The sequence below is a fragment of the Arachis stenosperma genome, chromosome 3, assembly GCF_014773155.1.
Source record: "Arachis stenosperma cultivar V10309 chromosome 3, arast.V10309.gnm1.PFL2, whole genome shotgun sequence".
Lineage (NCBI taxonomy): Eukaryota > Viridiplantae > Streptophyta > Magnoliopsida > Fabales > Fabaceae > Arachis > Arachis stenosperma.
Genome location: NC_080379.1, coordinates 16,846,130 through 16,868,006, shown reverse-complemented (window position 1 = coordinate 16,868,006; position 21,877 = coordinate 16,846,130). Strand labels below are relative to the sequence as shown.

General features: G+C 38.2%; 2 protein-coding genes across 2 annotated transcripts; both read right to left on the bottom strand.

The window, feature by feature from the left end:
• LOC130965595 (pentatricopeptide repeat-containing protein At1g34160) lies at positions 1 to 1,802 on the bottom strand. Its single transcript, XM_057890364.1, has one exon. The coding sequence runs from the start codon at positions 1,800 to 1,802 to the stop codon at positions 66 to 68; it is 1,737 nt and encodes a 578-aa protein (XP_057746347.1). The 3' UTR covers positions 1 to 65.
• A 4,668-nt stretch (positions 1,803 to 6,470) lies between these two features.
• LOC130967630 (protein RETICULATA-RELATED 4, chloroplastic-like) lies at positions 6,471 to 9,836 on the bottom strand. The gene is made up of 8 exons (XM_057892575.1): positions 9,187 to 9,836; positions 8,977 to 9,045; positions 8,331 to 8,462; positions 8,170 to 8,223; positions 8,039 to 8,083; positions 7,396 to 7,535; positions 7,032 to 7,157; positions 6,471 to 6,935 (listed from the first exon to the last, which is right to left on the bottom strand). Exons 1-8 carry the CDS (start codon positions 9,721 to 9,723, stop codon positions 6,887 to 6,889), a joined length of 1,152 nt encoding a protein of 383 aa, XP_057748558.1. The 5' UTR covers positions 9,724 to 9,836; the 3' UTR covers positions 6,471 to 6,886.
• Positions 9,837 to 21,877: the final 12,041 nt, after the last annotated feature.

Sequence of the window (21,877 nt, the reverse complement as noted above, 5' to 3'; positions counted from 1 at the left end):
CTGTATCCAATTTATCTATGAAACTACGTCAAAATGATATGAGAAGCATTTGTTTACTTCTTAATTCACCAATAATCTCTGCAAGAACATTCACCCTCTTTAAATCTGTGAAATCGTGCTCTATCGCGCACAATGATCTCCCTACTATAAATTTTGGATATAATTTTTAGCACAGCATGACAATCTACACATATTCTAAGGTTCTTTATTACATGAATTGGTGTTCCATCTCTTGTACTAATCAAACTATATGCCACAGCCAATTTCTCACTGTGAAAATTCAAAACATTTTCCTTGTCCTCGTCTCCGATATCATGCAAGACAAGATTAGTTTCAGCATCATATCCATAGGCTTTAATCTTAAACCTGATCTCGTCCAGCTTCATATAAATCTCTTTTGAATTCGGGTGACTTTGATCAGCGTTCACGAACTTGTGCATCTTGCCATCTATCTCTGTGTAACTGAATCCCGGTACCTTCCTTACATCACTATTTTTCATGGTCTCCCTCACCCTCCCTACATCATGCCACCTCTGCTGTGCAGCATAAACATTCGATAACAAGACGAAATCCCCACTAGCATTAGATCCCATCTCCACTAGTTTCTTCGACGCAATCTCTGCCATCTCCACATTCCCATAAGTCTTGCTAGCCCCAAGCAAAGTTTGCCAAAATACTATATCAGGTATCATAGGCATGGAGTTTATAATATCATAGGCTTCTTGGAGCCGTCCTGCTCGACCCAACAAATCAACCACAGTCCCATAATGCTTAACATTAGGCTTCACCCCACACTCAATCATTGTATCAAGCAATCTAACCCCTTCTTCCACCAAACCAGCATGGTTACATGCACATAATGCAGAAAGATATGATACATCATCAGGAAGCATTCCTTCTAGAACCATTTGATCCAACAGATCAAGTGCCTTATATCCATCACCATTCATTGCAAACGCCATGATCATCGTGTTCCAAGTGATTAAAGTCTTCTTGCAACTCATCTTATTGAAGACCAAATAAGCTTTATCGACGAAACCACATTTTCCATACATATCAATGACTGCATTACAAACAATCCCATTCATATCCAACTTCTCATCCATTATGTACCTGTGAACAATCTCTCCCTGCCTCACAGCACCCAATTGGGAACAAGCCGAGAGCGCTCCAAGAACAGTCACCTCATCAGGCCTCCAACCCTCTTCCTTCATCCTATTAAACAAATCTATAGCTTCATTAGGCCAGCTCCCCTGCGCCAACCCAGAAATCATCACGTTCCAAGACGCGATGTCTCGTATAGACATTTCATCAAACACCTGCTTGGCAGCATCAAGATCGCCACTTTTAGCATACACATCCAACAAAGTGGTGACCAACAACACATCAGCATCAAACCCAAAACGCAGAATCTGAGAATGTATTTGGGTACCTTCAGAAAGTGCCAATGCACGAGCGCATGCCTTGAGTGCGAAGGAACACGTTAAAGCATCGATCTTTTGGGGGCTGCGTGAAATGGTGCGGAACCACGTGATGGCGTTCGTGGGATTTGGACTTTGCGCGAGGCCTCGGAGGATGGCATTCCAGTCGTTGGTTTTGGGAGCGTTAACTTGCCGGAAAATTTCGGCGGCGAAGGAGAGGTTGCCGGCGGCAGGGGAGAGGGCGCAGAGCTCGATGAGCTTAGTCCGTGAAGGGTGGGATTGGAATTTCCCAGTGGTGATGAGATGAGCTTGGAACTGCTTGATTTGAATCAAGGAGTTGCATTTCTGCAACAGTGACTCAACATGAATCAGTGAAGCCATTCAGTGCACTAGGCGGGAACATCAACCCAATTTAACTACTTTTTTTTTTTGAAAGAGAGAAGCTCAACACAACAAGTGGAGCGAAGCAACATAAGAATCAGTGAATATCATAAAGCAATCTAAGTAACTCCTATCAACACTAATACTTATCCCTTTGTCATCTCCGGCATTGCCATCAACAACAAAAAGGATCTACACCTAACCACTCCTTATAGTTCATGAAGGACATATGAATGATCTCATCAACCCCTCTTCCTTTATTCTGAAAAATTCTTCGGTTCCTTTCTAGCCAAATGTTCCATGTAATCGCACAAAAACCCATCAACCACCTCTTGCGCTCCACCTTGCTAGCTGATATCTCAGTCCAACTTATGAAATGTCCTTTTAACGTCCCCGGGCAAGACCATAGCCTCCCAACAAATGATAACCAAGCACACCAAACCTGCCAAGAAAAATCACAACCAAGGAACAAGTGGTGACTATATTCAATGTTCTTGTTACAAAGCACACATACAACATCTTCGTGGTGGATAACTCCCAACCGACTCAGTCTCTCCTTCGTATTGACCCTACCAGTCAACACAAACCAGACAAATAGTTCAACTCTTGGTGGAACTAAACCTTTTCAGATTGTCTTTGTAAAGTTGTAGCTTGTTATGTCCTCCGGAATGATGTCCTCCTGTAGTACCTGCAAAAAAGAGTTAGTAGAAAAGACCCCTTGTTTATCAAATTTCCATACAATTCTATCCTCACTGCCATAATCCAATTTGACCAGCCTTAATACATCATGCAACTGGTTCACTAGATTCAACTCCCATTGGAATAGCTCTCGCCTCCATTGGAGGTTCCATATCCACTCAGCCCCATCCCAAAACCCGCAATCCCCTATAACAGATCCTCTTTGGTTTGAAACTGAGAAAAGTCTCGGAAATTGATCTTTCAGAGCTCCACCACGTAACCAGACATCCTCCCAGAATCGAGTCCCTCTTCCATCACCCACCTCCATAGCTAACCCAGTAATCATCTTTTGTCTTACTTGCTGATTCTTGAACTGTATCTGGCAAATATCCTTCCATGGGCCCCCCTTAGTGGGTAAAACCTGAGAGGACAACAGCACACTTGGGTTCAGGTTATTACACGAACAAACCACCTTCTTCCACAACGGACAATCCTCCTTAGAAAAGCGCCACCACCACTTAAAAAGAAGGGCTGTATTTCGCAACATGGCATCCCCAACACCCAACCCACCAAGCTTTTTAGGCGCCTGCACCACCTCCCACTTTACCAGAGCCATACCATTCCTACCATCCTCCTTACTCCATAAAAACCTTCTTTGTAAGGAAATAAGTTTCTCCGCAACAGCCTTCGGCATCTTATACAGGCTTAAATAATATACTGGGAGGCTATTTAGTACGGCTTTAATGAGCACCAACTTACCGGCTTTGTTAAGGACTTTGGCTTTCCAAAGGCTGAGTTTTTCCTCCACCTTGTCAATGATTGGCTTCCAAGTCTTCACCAACCTTGGATTAGCTCCTAGCGAGATCCCCAAGTATTTTACTGGAAGGGAGGCTTCCTTGCAACCCAGCACGCAACACATACGCTGAACCCACTGAGCATCACAGTTAATAGGAATCAAGCTAGATTTATCAAAGTTGATGCTTAGCCCCGACATCAGCTCAAAACATCGAAGAATCCTCCTGTAGTTCTTGATTGTCTCTTCCTCTGGAGGACAGAATAAAATGGTATCATCTGCGAACTGAAGATGCGACAGCTCAACCTGATCTCTACCTATCAGTAGTGGAGATATGCGTCTGTTTCTAACCGCCTGCCCAAGCATCCTATGTAACACATCAACGACAAGGACAAACAAGAAAGGGGACAGTGGGTCACCTTGTCGTAGACCTCTTTCCATCTTAAACGGCTTGGAAGGTGAACCGTTTATCAAGACTGACATAGAGCAAGTACTGATGCACTCCATAACCCACCCCCTCCACCTTCTTCCAAACCCCATTTTCTGTAGAACAAAATCCACGAAGCTCCACTTTACTCTATCGTATGCCTTCTGGAAGTCTAACTTTATTATCACCGCTTCCTTTCTTCTCAGTTTAAGCCATTGAACAGTTTCGCAAGCAATAAGAGCCCCGTCATGGATTTTCCTGCCCTTAACAAAAGCACTCTGTGTCTCACCTACAAGTTGTGGCATTATTGTTCGCATTCTCCTAACCAGCATCTTAGAGATTACTTTGTATACACACCCGACCATACTGATAGGCCTCAGGTCCTTGATTTCCTTTGCTCCAGTAAACTTAGGAGCCAAAGCAACCCAAGTGAGATTAGTATCCGCCGGTAACCTGGAGGACTGGAAGAAGTCCAACACCGCTTCCGTGAACTCAGAACCAATTTCAGCCCAGCACTTCTTTATGAAGTTCATGTTATAGCCGTCACAACCAGGAGCCTTTGATGAGTCACAATCCCACACTGCTTCTCTAACCTCCTCAAGGGTCGGCTGTATCTCCAGAGCCAAAGCATCAGCCTCACTGATCTTCTCTACCAGACCGTCTCTAAACCCCACCAATGGCGACTTCTCCTGGTGGTACAAGTCTTTGTAGAAGTCCCTTATTGCAATCTTGATTCTAGCTTGATTCCTAATCAATCTTCCATTAATAACCAATGCATCAACCCTGTTGTTTCTCCTTCTCGCCGAAGCTATGTTGTGGAAGTACCTTGTGTTTTTATCTATGTCCCTGGCATGTCTTGATCGCGACATCTGCTTCCAATGTAACTCTTTTCTAACATACCACTTCGAGCAACATGTCACAAGCGCTTTCCTTCTTGCCTCCACCGTTTCATCATAAGTCCCATCACCCACCATGTCATCAATCTTCTTAATCTCTTCCTCCAACAGCAGAATTTTGTTGTCCATGTCTCCAAACTTGTCTTTATGCCATCTTCTCAAAAGACCTGCCAAAGCCTTCAGCTTATCCGTGAATTGCATCTCTTGTAACCCTCTCCATTCTTCCTTTACCATTCTTAAGAAACCTTCATGTGTAAACCACGAGTCAAGACTTCTGAACGGTCTAGGGCCATCTCTCAATCTCTTATCTTCCACTATAAGAGGACAGTGGTCTGACAGTCCCCTTGGACCACCTCGTAATCGAGTCTCCGGGAATTTTTCTACCCACTCCAAGCTGACCAAAGCCCTGTCAATACGGCTACAAGGTTAGTAGAGAAATGAAAAGGTATGAAATCAAATAATTGATGTTAATTTTATATTTTATAAATTATATATGGTCTAATTTGTTATATAGTGGTATTATTAATCACAGAATAATTTTTGATAGTTGATGAATTCTTTTTTGTGACTGATAGTTGATGAATTGAAAGAATGTACTGGAGTTTAAGAATTAATTAATTAATTAATTAATTAATCAATTTGGTCAACAATATTGGAATGTACAAATTTATTGTATGACTACGGTGACGGTTTGTTTTATTTCCTCTATATCATATTTCTTAATGCTTAAATGCTTGAAATAAAAACTAGGTTTTGTAACGAATGCTGAGGAGTTTGTTTCTTGGGACATTGGATTAAGGCTTAATTTGGTAAAATTTTTACTTTTTAAAAGTAATTTATAAAAGTTGTTTTTTAAAAGACCACTTTTTAAAAGTTGCAGCACTTATGTTTAGTAAAATCAAATTAAAAATGATTTTTAATAAGTATAAGCCTTTAGTAAAATAATTTTTAAGATTTAAAAAATTATAATAAACATTTTATAATGAAAAATAATTTTTTTTTAAATTTTTTAAAATTTTATATAATATTTTAAAATAAAAAATTATTTTATATATTGGCTCATCTTTACGGATCACATCTTTTGATTATATATCTATATTTACACATGTTATTATAATTTTAACTAATGTTCATGTAAAGAAAATTTTATGATTAATTTTCATAAACCAAGTCAACCTCTTCACATTTTAAAAAACAGATTAAAAACAAACAAACATCGTAGATCTACTGAAAAAATACAAAAACGCACAAAAAAATAATATAAATAAATAGAAGTTCATACCTAACATGTGATAGAGATATATTTGTGTTAAAATTTGTGAAGATTAGGTTGAAAAATAAAAAATATATAAATACAAAGACTGTGTTAGAATTTGTGAAGGTTAGGATGAGAAGTTAAAAATATATGAGAATTTCAATGGCAATATAATAACGAAAAATATGTGCAAAAAAATAAATAAAATTTAATAAGTACAAGCTAATTTTGAACCCCTAACTTTTAAAAATCGCAAGCACAAACAATTTGGACTTTTTAATTTACCAAATAGAGGTATTTTATGGTATTTATTCTTTTTAAAAGTACAAACACATCTTGAAAAAGTTTTATCAAACCAAGCCTAAAATGTTCCAACAAAACTAGTTTAGACTTTACAAGCGTGGATTGGTGCTTCCTCAATCCAAACCTGATTAGAATAATTACCAGCCACCAAAATTATTCATCTCATGAGCCACTACCGTTAAGATAACTGTTCGTCTGTTCGTAACCTTAATGAAGCTCAATATAGCTTACATAAGTAGCCGAATAAAAAACCAAACATTACTAAAGACTTGCAAGTTTTAGATCCACTCCGAAAAACAAAATATAAAGCTCATGATGAAGCAAATGTAATTATGAATTTGTTGTTATCCAATATAATTTCAAAAAACACTACAACACAACAGAAGCATCATTATCAAGAGCCAAGAGGCAGTGCCATGCTCGTCTAACAAAAATGTGACTCATAACTTCATCTCATGCTGCAGCTTTCTGCAAGCTATGATAGAAGGATTTTTTTTACCAGCATTGGCCATGACCAGTTGGCCACCCTCAATGGTGGCAGCAAACTCAAGACTCAGTGTTTGCTGACCTCTGTTATTGCTCAATGTACAACTATGCTGTCAGCAGGAATACAAACAAAATTAGAACAAAAAATACAACATACAGGGAGCAAATTTAAATAATCAACAAAATATAACTCCAATAATGAATTGATCCCATGGTGACAAGTCCTCAAATTGAAATCAATTGTGCTTATTCCCGTATTTTCTGGACTCCGACCCATCGGGCATAATCCACCCACCTGTTCATAGAAGATATATGTAATGAACAATAACAACTGAAAAAGAATCAAATCTTGTAAACTATGTAGAAACATTGAGTTCATAAAGAATCTTACAATAGTGAGCCCAAGAAAGTATTGCCAGTCCTAACGGCAAAGCAAAAAATACTTAGCAATAGCTTTTGTTGGTGCAGAAGAGGTTCGAGAATCCGCTGTTCAATAATCCCAGCCAGTATTTGGTACCTGGTATCAAGGACAATTCTTCAGATTCAAGCATTCAACTTATACAACAACAGAAGAATTTCAACGATGTTATGGTGTGTTCTTATAGAAAAGTTGCATTTATCATTGATTTACTGACATATTATGCATGACCAGAGATTGTCTCAGTTCCAGCATCGAAGAATTATTCAATCCAAGAGAATTATGTTATTGTAGTAATAATCTTTATTGATAATAGCAACAATAATAAAAGCCATACCTTAAGTTGCTAGATACAGCCATGTAAACACCGTAAGCAACACTAGTTGATAAAATTGGTACATCCTCAGCCTCAGCAGCAAAAGATTTATCAACAACTTTTCGCGCATTGATCAATGCATTTGTCACACCTGTACCAATCTGAAAAGGCAATTCTATCAGTCACCTCACACACTATTTATATTGCAAGACTAAAATTTACACACCAATCACATGGTGAGATAGACGCGGAGACAGAGATTTGATCTTAAACCACTTAATTCAGTTACAAGATATATACGTATGCTACGAAATTCAGCCTATAATAACTTCAATCATTTCATTTGAGAGACAGGGTCATATGGTGAAAAATCATGTACATAATTTATGCTAAGACATAGGCAGTAAATAATGTAAAATTCTTCAATATTAACAATTCTTTTGCTTTGAGGACATATGAAAGAATATAGCAAAAAACAACAGTATGGCACTTGCGAGAGCTAGGAGTGAGTCCAGAGGACATATGAAAGAATATAGCAAAAAACAACAGTATGGCACTTGCGAGAGCTAGGAGTGAGTCCAGAAGCACAAAGATTTCAGTCATTTCAACAGAATGAAGAAGAATTTAAATTCAGTATTGGGAAAGCATGTAAGGATCAAATTACCAGAGATGCACCAGTCCCCACTGCAAACAGCTTTGCTCCATTGCGCTGTACAAGAGAGTAAGAGACAGAGACATTAAAAGTTGTCATAACCACAAAATGACTGCTTGAATTTTCGAGGGAACAGCACATACCACAATAGCACCTATTCTCTGTATAAGTGTATAAGATGTTCCAGCTAATGCCACCTATATAAAAAGCAAAACCAAACAAATGTAAGTAAGATACAAACACAATAATAACTTATAATATTTAAGGAAATAAAACATATAGGAAAAATCTGGAAGGTGGTGACCTGGAAAGCATTTTCAGGGCAGCCATAGAAGAATTTAGCAATAGGCCCAGCACTAACGGCAAGTGCAGGTCGGAGAGAAACAGTTGGAGCCGGAAGCCACACAAGCATAAAATCTGCTACGATTGCCATTACCTGTTAATAACAACAATAGAATAAATCAAACATATACAAAAATTAGACCGTGAATAAGCTGCTGCGTAACAAAACATAATAATTAATAAACGTAGTTTTCAAAAGAGATTAACATTATCCCAAAAAAAACAAAACAAAACAAAACAAAAAAACAAAGGATTATTACAACAATAATGAAAGTTTCGCCTCTCTTTTGTAAGGTATGTATATGGCAAAATCAGCATACAAATATCCAGAAAACTCCAATTACAATCAAATGCCAAAAGATGAACAATCTAAGCTCTAATCTAAACAATATTGATTTTGATGCGGATGCACTGTGCCACTGTCATTATAAAAGTATTTTACACTATTATCCTATTTTATATTGTCATATCACTATATCAGCAACAATGTTTTATTCTTACAACTTATAATCTAAAAATTCACATGTAATAGTATATGATTTGAGTGATATAAAATGTACATCAAATTGTTCTCTAAAACAATATATAAGCAAAAAGGAGATACATACCACATCAGCACAAACGAAATCAAGCTCCTTCGTGAAATTCTCTTTACGCTTCTCCAACTCCGCAGCAGTCTGAGAACCACCAAATGCAAATAGTTACTATTAATTACTATTTAGCCCCTAATCTTAGAGTAATTAAGATTAATTAACAGCAGACACAAATGTGCACTTTGTAACCGAAAATTGAGGAAGGGAGTGAAAAATGGAGGGAACCTTAGTGAAGATGCCAACACCGCATTCCATGGCGACCTTTGCAAGGAACAAATCATCGGCCAGCAACCTCTCTTTAAACCCTCCGAAGTTCAACAACCACCGGAACACCGCCGATTTCTCGAGCTCAAGGAACCTCTTCACGATTGAGCCGGGAACCCGACCTGCCTGAATCGCAGCCGCCAAATCCGCCGGCAATTTCTCGAGCGGCCTCCCGGCCTCCGCTAGCACCAGCAGTGCCTCCTCCCTGTTGCGGCCCCTGTCGTCGGCTTCGCCATCGTGGTCTCCTCCTCCTCCGCCGCCACCGGTGTGTCCTCCGCCATGGCCTCCTCCTCCTCCTCCGGATGCGAGAATGGGGGTTGGGGGAGAGCGGATGAGAGGAGTGTGTGGGAGGAAGGAAGTGAAGAGAGTGGAAGGGGAATGGCGGTGGGAAGAGGTGAGAGTGAAGGTTGTTGGGAGTGGGAGAGAGAGGGAAGGGCGGTTGTTGAGAGAGAAAGAGCGGAAGGAGATGGTGGAGAAGGAAGAAGCAGCAGCAGCCATGGCCAGTTGAGAGAAAGAGAGAGAGTTGAATTCAGTTGGAGTCAGTTGAAAGTTGAAAGGGAAAAAGGAAGGGAAGGAGTTGGTGAGTGGGTGGTGGGGAGTGAAGTGTGAAGTGAGAGACTGTGACTGTGAGGTGGCAACGACACATGTTGACGCTATGAAAGTTGAAACTATCACTAAACAGTAAACACCACCACACTCCCACTCTGCCTCTGTGCAAACACGCGCTTTCTTCCACACTTCATTACTTCAATCTAACTTTACAAAATGACAATAAAGTTTTTTTACGGAAGAGAATAAAAAGTTACTTATTTTTAAATTAAAATAAGAGAAATGTTAGAACCAGTAATCTTGGTGTTTGTAACCATCATTTGGTTATCAATAATGTTTTAATGGTGTGAGATTATATCACTTTTGTTTTGATAGTTAAGTGTTGGCCAGAAAATACCAAAATTGATGGTCCCTAGACTTTTCCTTAAAATAATTACGGACATCTCGTGAAAAATGGCAAGTTATTTAATTAAAATGTTTGGAGTTTAAAATTACTATATTATAATTTTTGCAAATTATAAAAGCATTTACAATATTTATATTACTATAGAAACTACAAGAAAGTATAGTGGTTTCAGAAATGCACATAAACCGCTAAAGAATATAGCGATTTTGTTGGGATCCGCGTGCGTAAAAACCGCTACACCCTATAGCAATTTTTGAAAAAATGCAACAATGAAAAAATTGTGAAACCTTTATAGCGGTTTCTTTACAAATAGCTAGCCTAGAAACCATGTGAGTGTATAGTGGTTTCTTCATATAAGAAATGCCTATAAATACCAAGCAGGAGGCAATAATGTAGTAGTAGATTGTCATTTTCACAAATGAATAGTGAGAAGAGTTTTTTAGTTCTAGTACATTGCTCCGGAAAAATTCAAAAATGTAAAAGGCACGACGTTAAGTTTACTGATAGAGAACAAGTAAGTATTTTTATCCGATCATCAAATACGTTGTAAGAGCTAAAACGAATATATTGCAAAGGGTGGGGGTGTGTGAGACAAAGTGGATAAAGAAATTATTTTACAAGATTCCTATTGCGGTTGTGTCAACTGGGGTAAAATATGAAACATTTGTGATAGGGTCGGACGAAGATATGCAGGTTTTGTTTCATTGTCGGCGAAGTTTCCGGAAGTGAGAATACATGAGTTGTATGCCAAGTTAGAAGATGGTGTCGACAGTTCTGGGACATCAGTGCTAAATCCTCAGTCGACTATGGTGGGGTGCTTCTACCTCCATGTCTGTCGTTGTACTTGCTTGTCTGTTGGTTGATCCTCCATTTGTTGCAGTTGAGATAGCTAGGTCACTCCATATGATTCCGAATATTTCATGCAAGGGTAACCGGATCGGACTAAAAATGCGATGCGAGAGGATAATTTGGATGAAGAGCCTGCTCACATCGTGGGGGACAATGATGAGGATACATCGAAGAACCCACACCTACACATCAGGGGACATCAAGTTCTGGGACATAGCAACATCCTCCACATTTCTCAACACTGAACTTGGAAGCCGTCGGCCAGCAACCAGACATAGATCCTACCTTTAAGGGTTAGGGATTGCATGAGGGAAATCCTGCCATGAAATTTCAGATTGGCTAATCTTTTTTAACTAAGGAGGAAGCTATGTTGAGTGTAAAGGGTTATTATAGCATCCGTCGTGGTCTCGTGGAGTTGAATACAGGGTAATAGAGTCAGATCATCTCAAATATCATAGGAGATGCAAGGAGTTCGGTAAAGGTTGCACGTGACTGATTCGCATCACACTTTGACAACGAAAGAGTATTTGGGAGGTTAGAAGATACAACAGACCTCACACTTGCTTGGCTATATCAATTTCAAGCAATCACCGACAACTTGATTATCATGTCATTTGTGCAAAGATCTTTCCGTTAGTTAGAACCGATGCAGCAATTATGCTAAAGGTGTTGCAGGAAGCTATTGAAGTAACCTACAGATTCATGCCTAGTTATAGGAAGGTTTGGATGGTAAAACAGAAGGCAGTTGCACAGATCTACGGAGATTGGAAAGAATCGTATGCCAAGTTGCCTCGTTGGATCCTTGGTGTGTAGTCCATCATGGAGGGAACTGTGGTGTAGTTGAAGAATTCTCTGGTACAAGTCAGTGATTAGGTTGATGAATTTATCATGTACTTTTATCGTCTTTTCTGGACATTTTCTCCTTACATTGTGGCATTTTGAGATTGCCAGCCACTGGTAACCATCGACGGTACTCATTTGTATGGGAAGTATGGCAGTACTTTGTTTCTAGCTATCGCGCAAGACGAAAACTCGAATATCTTTCCCATTGCCTTTGCACTTGTAGAAGGGGGAAATGCGAAGTCCTGGGCTTTTTTCCTGACCAATTTGCTATAGCATGTGACTCCGCAAGAAGGTATTATGGTGATCTCTGACAGGCACAATGGCATTAAGGCTGCACTAGAGGCACCTAACAGTGGTTGACTACCACCTCATGCATATTGAGCGTTTTGCATTTGTCACGTTGCAGCTAATTTCTCCCTCAGTTTCAAGGGTCGGGATGAGAGACGGCTACTTGTAAATGCTGCTTATGCAAATATTGAGGCAGAGTTTGACTATTGGCTTGATATTATGAGGACTGAAAATTCAGTCATGTGTGATTGGGCGAACATAATGGAGTACGATAAGTGGACCCAGCACCAGGATGGCAGCAAACGGTTTGGCCATATGACGACGAACATATTCGAGTGTGTTAATTATGTATTGAAAGGCACACGAAATCTATTGGTCACTGCATTGGTGAAGTCCACATACTGGAGGCTTGCAGAGCTATTTGTGCCTCGAGGACAGACGGTAGAGGCGCAATTGGGAACTGGACAACAGTTTTTCCAGGCTCTAGTGAAGGCAATAGCAACTTGAGAGAATCGAGACGTTTTACCGTTACTCTGTTTGACAGGCATCAGTCTGAGTATATTGTGGCTGAAATGACTCCTACCAGTAACCTCTCGTTGGGTACGTATCAATTTTTTCTCAGGGATTGTACGTGCGATGTGGGACCACCCTATCAACTTGATGCCACTCAATCACAGCAAAATATATCACGCTAATGACTGCCCGCTATAACCGACTGTGCTCCTCAACTAGAATCTCCGGATGAACAATGGCAAGTACGTCAAGCGTAGCATAAGGCTCCCACACAATTTGAAAATCATAACGGAATCTACCATTAGAACACTATATACAGACATGTCGGCGAACAGGTAATAAAACTTCGAACCGCACACAAACAACTTACATCTTGACTACCCAACTGGTCTAATACAAGACGAAACTGGATAATTCTTTGCTCCTTTTCGTCAGATGTGGGTAAATAAGTGGCCCACCTGGAAGATAATAATCTGATATGAATGTTTAATTCGGGATCTAAAACGTTAATAACTTGAAACAAATAATGAAACCCTAAGTGCATCGATCGATACCTGGATGCCAACAGAAAAGGAAAAACGTCAAATCTATGCGGCCTAAGAGTGGGGACCAGAAGATCTAAGATTGTAATAGCTGTAGGGGGCCTACCAAGTTCATCACATTTCTGCTGGCCACCCAACACATGCATCGATATAGGCATGCCAACGCAGCTGAACCCTAGCTATAAGTGCCCATCTCATCAAGTCTCACCATAAATGGCAACCACCGAATATTTATCTGATCTGCACTCTTGTCACCAAACAACTGAGTGAATAGTGGTGCAAAATTTACAACCACAAACTAACCGACAAGTGCACCGGGTCGTACCAAGTAATACCTCAGGTGAGTGAGGGTCGATCCCATGAGGATTGATGGATCAAGCACCAATGGTTGATTAATTTACTTAGTTAGACAAGGAGAAAATAGGGTTTGAGAGTTCAAAAGCATTAAACAATAAATTCAGAATATCAGAAGACAGGCAATAAATAGGTTGGGAAAATAATATGAAGAAGGCAGTTAATGTTTCAGAGTTATCTATTTTTCGGATTGATCTTTCTTATTAATTTATTTTAATCATGCAAGATTTAATTCATGGCAAACTATATGTGACTAGACCCTAATTCCTTAGACCTTTCTAGTCTCCTCTAAAATTCATCAACCGCCAGTTCCTTGGTCAATTAATTCCAATTAGAGGTAAAGTTTAACTCTAGTTATTATGCCACAAAAATTCTAATTATCCAAATATAAGAGGATTATATGGCACGTATTCCGTTAAATCCAGTTAATTAGAAATTTAGGAGAATATGTTTTCAAGCTGTTGTTCAAGTAAAGAGCTTTTCCAAGTTATACAAGAACTCAATTAGAAAGAGGATCATACTTCCGTTCCACCCAAATTCATAAGATAAAGAACGAAAATAATTATTAAATTTATAAATCAATACATAAATTAAAATAGAAAAATAATAGAATCAATCCATACAAATAGACAGAGCTCCTAACCTTAACAGTGGAGGTTTAGTTGCTCATGGTTCAGAGTCAAAACTAAGATTCTGGTAAACTGTGAATTTTTGGGATGAGATGGAATAATCCCAGAAGAGAAATTTCTTTTCTCTTTTATATCTAATCCTAATTAATTTAAAAATCTATTTTCTAAAATTAAAATAATATTTTCCTATTTTAAAATAAAATTTAAATTTAAATCAGAATTAATTATAGCAATCAGCAAGTCTTCAATTGATGGATGGGGACCACTTGCTTCGTAGGATCCACGCCTAACTTGGTGAAAAGATGCGCTTTACTTGGTGTGAGGCACCAATGCTAAATCGCTCCCAGCATTTTCTGTATTTTTTGCACGTGGCGCATGTCATGCGTACGCGTCCATCACGCGTAGGCGTCAGGTACGCGTACGCATCGCTGTGTAAACCTTTAAATCACGCGCACGCGTCAGGTACGCGCACGTGTCAGGTACGCGCACGCGCCGCTCCTCGCTGGTTATCTCCTTCAATTCTTGTACTCCTTCTATTTATGTAGGCTTCATCTCCATCAAATCCAGCCAAATGCTACCTAAAATAAACAGAATTGCACAAGACTCAAAGTAGCATCCATAGTGGTTAAGAGATAATTAATTCTTGATTAAACTCAACAATTTAAAAGCAAATTCACTATGAAAAGATAGGAAAGATGCTCACGCATCAGATAGCAGCATCATAATGTAGGCATGTATATATATGCGTACAGAATCTTCACTTGCATCCACTGGTAGCACCCTAAACCTCTTATGGAACCATGTGAAGTGGACTGTGAACTGCTTGACCTTATCCGGTGGCGGCAACTCACCGAACAACTCCTGAAACCACTCCCAAGCCGGTCTGCCATCCTCCATAAACTGTTCGAAGTCTGTAAGACACCCAGATACAACCTTTTCATCGACGGGCAACCTTAGCTGATATGCCACATCCTGTAGCATGATGGTGCACTCTCCAAACGGCATATGAAAGGTGTGCGTCTCAGGGTACCACCTTTCAATGAATGCACTGACCAGGAACTCATCCAGCCGGAATCAACACGTGTTCAGCCTAGTCAAGTGGTACAAACCAACCCTCTCCAAATAAGGTATGATCCTTTTATGCAAAGGCATATTCTGTTGTCTTCGAATACTGTAAATACACCTACTTGGCTGCATAATGTAAGAAAAATAACCACACCCAAATTAAATTCTAATACTTATAAGTCTAAACCATAATTTATAATCCGATACAAAAACTACGAGTGTCTTGTCTATCCAATCTTAACTAAAATTTTAGCTTCACATTTTTTTTAAAACTAATTTTATTAAAATAGAAAAATAATACGTATAAACTTTTACATAAAAAAATAAAATAAATCTTAATGTACTTTAGAACAAGTAAAACATCTCCAACTTTTAAATTTATAAGTCCTAAATTTTAAAATTTAAAGTTTAAAATTGAAAGTTTAAGATTTAAATGTAAAATTTCAAATACTAAACTACAAACAATCTAAATTTAAAATTTAAAATCTTAATTTTTAAATACTATATTTAAAATTTAACCTACAAACCTTAAACTCTATATTTAAAATTTGAATCCTAAATCTCAACTACTAAAGGACAAACCTTCTACATTTAAAATTTTAAATCTTAAATTTCAAATATTAAGCTATAAATCTTAAATTCATTATTCTAATTCCTGCACCCTAGATACTATATTTTTTATTAACTTTAATGCTTAAAAGAAAACGAGTTAAGCCTCATTTTGGTCCATGAGATTGGCGAGTTGTACTGAATTAGTCCTCGAGATCCCAATTGCACTAAATTAGTCTCCCGGATTCGAAAAAATGCACCACGTTAGTCCTTCTTCCGATTTTCGTCACCGAGGCATTGACGCCGTCAGTGACGTGGCCAGTTCTTGCCACGCTGGACCCAGCAACGGTAAGATAACATGACAATAAATTTGATTAGCTCTAATTTAGTCCTTGTCCCCTTTTATAACCAAGATTTCTGCCCTAACTTCTTCCTCTTCTTCTTCCACCCACTTTTCCTGGTTCTTCGTCTTCTTCCTCACTGTGCAGCTTTCTGGGTTTAGGATCATGAATGCAAGTGGGAGCCAGAGTTCCCTGCGGTCAAACAGAAGGATCTCCAGAGGAACCAGTAGAGCATCGAGTGTTCCAGAGTGGTGTGGGTGTGGGTGCCGTCCTGTTCTCCGGTGGTCCACAACAGAGGCTAACCCTAACAAAGTCTCAACTAATAAGAATTATACATAAATAGATATGTAATAAAAGCATTAAATTTTTATGAATAACTACAAAGTGATTTCTATCTAATCCTTAAAGAAATTGCCAAAAGAAATTACCAATAACCCATGAACTTGATAGATTTCATTATCACAAGAAATGGTGGATGATGGAAATTGAAAATACCTAGTATCCATGAGAAATATGTCCACCATGAGGAAGATCAAGTGCCATGATTCTGTCATGAGGTTTTAGCAATGCAGTATAAACTTGAAAATTTGAAGGAGACCCAGATAGAGGCTGAACGTTCACTACAGTTTATGGGTAATAACATATGAGAAAAATTGACACCTAAATAGTTTAAAAGAATCTACTGAATATCAAGAAAGCTCATGAGCATTCATTTTGAAATTTAACCAGCAAAAAGTCTACAAGAGAATTCAACCTAAATGCTACTTCTGAATTATGAACAAAAACTCGTGTGCCTCAAGTGGTAGAAGAAGAAAGGGAACAAAAAAGGTAATCACAAAGAATAGATCATGTCCACCTGCAAGCTTAGAACAATTAGAACAACAAGCCAATGACCAACAAGATGAAATAATGTGCAATCAACAAAGCCAAATAAAAGGGTATACCAATATAGTTATTGTGCAGTTACCTCCCCATTTAGCTGGATCCAACCTAAATGCCTCGAGGGCACGCTTCTGACATAGTCTTTCTACCATATCAATGTACCTTGAGGAAGAAAGGCAACAATTTTTTAATTGGACTAGCAGCAGGAGTCCAATAATAAAATCCAAAATGCTAGTCACTGTATATTATTGTGTTTGTTGAATTATCAAGAGTGAACAAACACAAAGAAGAAAAGTGAGTGACATACTCATTTCCACCATAATATCTTGCACCAGGATATCCTTCGTTGTACTTGTTAGTCATGACTGAGCCAACAGCTTGCATTACAAAGATTGAAGTGAAATTCTATGACGGTATCAGTTCAAGCCCCTTCACCCCCAAAAAAGTGATATTCAGATAAGACATTCTAATAAGTAAAAGCTATTGAAAAAAGAAAAAAATGAGTTCCAATCCTTATGTAATGTTCTCCCTAGGTGCGGTAATTTTGAACATAACCACGATTAAAACAGAAATAATTTTGTTGTTCCATGGTCTCTGCAATCACATAGCACGCAACAATTGTAGCTGCATAAATGAAGAGTCTCATGACCAATAACATGTATGTAAATAAATTACCTTCCATTGCCTAGCTTTTTCGAGCTCAATTATATCAGCAATCTAAGAATCAACAACCTCAAGTGGGGCATTCAATTGCTTTGGCCACTGAAAATTCCAACAATTTGAAATCGAAACCATCACATTACAACCACATTTAACCTTCTTTTTTTCCTATAGTAGAGATGAATTGAAGTGATATCTTACTGTAACTCCTGGTCTCTCTTTGTCGTAGACAGCTTCATTAGGATTTGTTGATTCTGTGATGTTAGGTGGTGAAGTGTTATCAGCCAGGGCAGTGGGCTTATTGCCTTCGATGGGGCTGATTCTTCCACCATTGAAACAGAGCATAAAAAAAAACCCATAAACACAGTCTCACAAAATATCAAAACAAAACCCTAACACAAAATCTGCTTTAAAACTTGTGAACTAACAATATACGAAACACTTAACCATGATCAACACACATCACAGCATTCCATTAAATTTGAAAAAAAAAATTTCATCCTCACTAACCTCAGTGACGACACAGAAGATCCCTGTAGTGGCAAATGTACTCTTCCAACAACTGCACAGCAAACGTCGTGTTCCAATGGTCTCGAAAAATCCTATTGCAGCCACCTGTTGCTACTTTGGGTCACTCATGGAAGAGAAACATTTTTTTTCTCTACACTGATGGAGAAGTAGAAGACGAAGAGTAGAAACAAAAAAGGTGCCTAATGTTTTATTTCTCATCACATACAAACAGTGTCGTTCAAAGGGGTGTTTAGCGCCAAATTAGAAATGACGTCGTCTCATTCTGTCTAGCGTGGCAAGAACTGGCCACGTCACTGACGGCGACAGTGTTCTGGTGACGAAAATTGGGAGAAGGACTAATGTAGTGCATTTTTTCGAATCTGGGGACTAATTTAGTGCAATTGGGATTTCGAGGACTAATTCAATGCAACTCGCCAATCTCAGGGACCAAAGTGGGGCTTAACTCAAAGAAAACAAACTTACCTCTTCATTGATGCCACCGGCAACATGAGCAACGGTGTTGAGTCGGTACCAGCTGCCTTCGTCCACCATGGTCCCGCTTAAAAATGGCGCCTCTAGGAATCTCAACTGTCCAAATCCTATCCAAGTCTTTTCCTTCTCTCAATCCATAACTCTCTCTCTCTCTAAATAAACTTTTCCCTCTAAACTTTTGATTTCAATTGAAATAAAGAATCCGTTAGTGCCTCCTGTAGCGAATTTATAAGCACATGTAAACTGTTACACCCACCTGCAGTTTGTGCAATGAGTCATTTGAGAAAAAATTGCAATATGGACACTGCGATTTTTTCATTTTTGCATATTTGCATTCTTTCAGAAATTGCTACACTTTATCCACACGTGTTCCAACGTAAACTGCTATATTTTGTAACGATTTACGTGCATTCTTAAAACTACTATAACCTCCCGTAATTTTTACAGTAATGTAAATGCTAAATGTTGCATTTGCATTTGCAATATTCAAACGTTGTATTTTAGTAATTATGATTTCTAAACAATTTAAATGAATAGCTTGCTTTTGTGAAAGTAGTAAATTTGATAATATTTTTTACTTTATCACTTTAGAAGATTTTTTTTTGAATTCCAATTTAATCTGAATTAATTAAGCTCATGCCATTATTGTGATAACTACCTTATTAACCTGTGATGTTTAAAAAGACAACAATATAATATGATATAATAAAATTGTAGAAAAAAAATAATTATAAATATTTAATTTTGATTTACTAATATTTTGTGTAACTAATTGCGAATGTGGATTAGATATAATTAAAATTTTGATTCGATTCGCATTAAAACTATCGAATCGGATCGGATTTAATATCTACGTGTTTTAAGTTTGAATCCGACCCAGTTTACATATTTACGGATCAAATCGTATATCAAATATATTCATAAAATATAAAAATATTTTAACAAGCTAAGTTTATTTTTATTAAAAAAATAAAATTCTTAATTATGTTGATATTACTTTATTATTGATGAGTCCCGCTAGGGAACCAATGTAGTATCTATACAATGGCTACAATGGATTTTAAAATTAGTTTAATAGAGTAAAAACACCCCCTTCACCCACCAAAACCTAACTCCCACCCACCCACACAACCCCCCTCTCCCCCCCCCCCCAAAATTCGAAAATACAACAGCCACACCCCAACATCCCCTACTGTCGGCGCTACAACAGGGCCTCCAGCGGTACTCCACTGCAAACTGGACATCCGGCGCCACCCACACGCTCCTCCCGCAAGAATCAAGGTCGGCCATTCACGGAGGTCGTGCACTGCTCCCTTCTTCCCACGCGCCTTCCTCACGCCACCGTCGAACGTTGACGTCGCCGAGGAGCTACCGGTAGCCGTTGCCGCGCCGCCAACCATACGCATCCGGGATGGCACACCATCACACTTGACCCAGTGCTGATGGCCGGAGCTTCTTCGCGCCGCCGCTGTTTTGGCGTGAACGCCCCCAATGCCGTAGTTTTCCCCTCCTGCTCGCTGCTACCAAAGGTTAGTTGCTTGTTGGTTGTTTATTTCATGAATAGCTGTTCATGCAAAGGATTTAGTTGATGATTGATTGAAATGGGTGAGCTGCATATGCGTGGAGGTGTATATATTTGATTTATTGTATTGATTTGGAAGAAAGATTCTATGGTTGGTGCTGATTTCCTGGTTTTTAACCGCTGTTGTTTATATACTTTTTTAATTTGGGTTATGTTTATCCAGGCAGAGGAGCTCCTGGTTGCTGTCGCCGGGCCGCCAAACTTCCGCACCCGGCGTCGCACTCTCTCGCACCGGCCCGATGCTGACCATATTGGTTAGAAAAAGAAATGTGCTTTTATCTTGCATAGTGTTTTATATTTTTATTTTTTATATTTGCCTTTTTAATGTTTGTTTTAAAGTAAATGTCAATTTATTTGTTGGGTTTTCTTATTCTAAACATTTTTTTCTACACGCTAGTAATTGATATGCCTAAAAATTGAGCTATGCTCCTATTTTCCAATGCACATAGGCTATCACACAGGTTATAAAAGGGAAGAGCAAAGAAGAGAAAAAAAGATCACATGTATAATCCCTAGCAGTCAAAATGTTGGAAAAAGATTACAAGTAGATAGCTCTTGACAAGCTTCTTTAACTTACGACTGCCTTGACGATCTTAACATTGTCATCATGATGCAGCATTATTAAGAGTATCTTTTTTTTCTTGATAGGAATTTGGTTTGATTGACAAGAAGGAGCTGGCTCCCTTTCAAGAGTTCATAGAATCCATTGTTTCCAAACGCTACAGCATTTTAGATTTCATTTTATTTATCTCGTTTCAGTTCTTAAAAATTAGCATTGTCATGAAATTCATCTTATTAGAACCAAGTGTTTCTCCTCATATGTATGTGTGCATGCGTGTTTGTTTTATTCATAAGACAGTGTGATGTTTTTCTAGTCTCAAACATATAGATGTTCTGTTTGTTTTTTGAACTTGTATGACTCTGGTGTTGCAAAATCGGGTAAATTTGAGTTAGATCCAGTCTAATCAAATAAACGTCTACTTAAACATAAAAATTATCATCTACACACCTAGTGAATTGAATATCCGGCGTGTTTTAATTGTACTTATTTAAATCCAATCCAATCAAATAAACATCCACTTAAGAATAAAAATAACCATCCGCATACCTAGTGAATTGAACATCTGACATATTTTAATTGTATCTACTTAAATTGAATCCAATCAACTAAACATCCACTTAAAAATGAAAATAATCATCCGCATATCTAGTAAAATGAATATGCGGCATATTTTAATTTAAAAATATGATTTAGAATTGACCATTATCACTAGTACTCCAGTTAACCAGCAATAGTAAGATAACTATTTTGTGACAAAACTAACTTATTCTTTTTGTTTAATGCATTTTATTATTTTATTATTTCTTTAGGTTCTAAAAGGTAAAAATTAATTACTTAACCCTTCATTTTCTTATTATTGTTACCTTTCAAGCATTGATGACACAAATATATTATACTTTAAATGGGATTACAACCATCTGAATAATGCAAATGCATGAACCACATACATAGATGCAAGTTAATTTAGAAAAATATTAAAATCAAAGGTGAGTTCACTTTTATTTAATCTTTGTCATAATTTAATTTACACCACTAT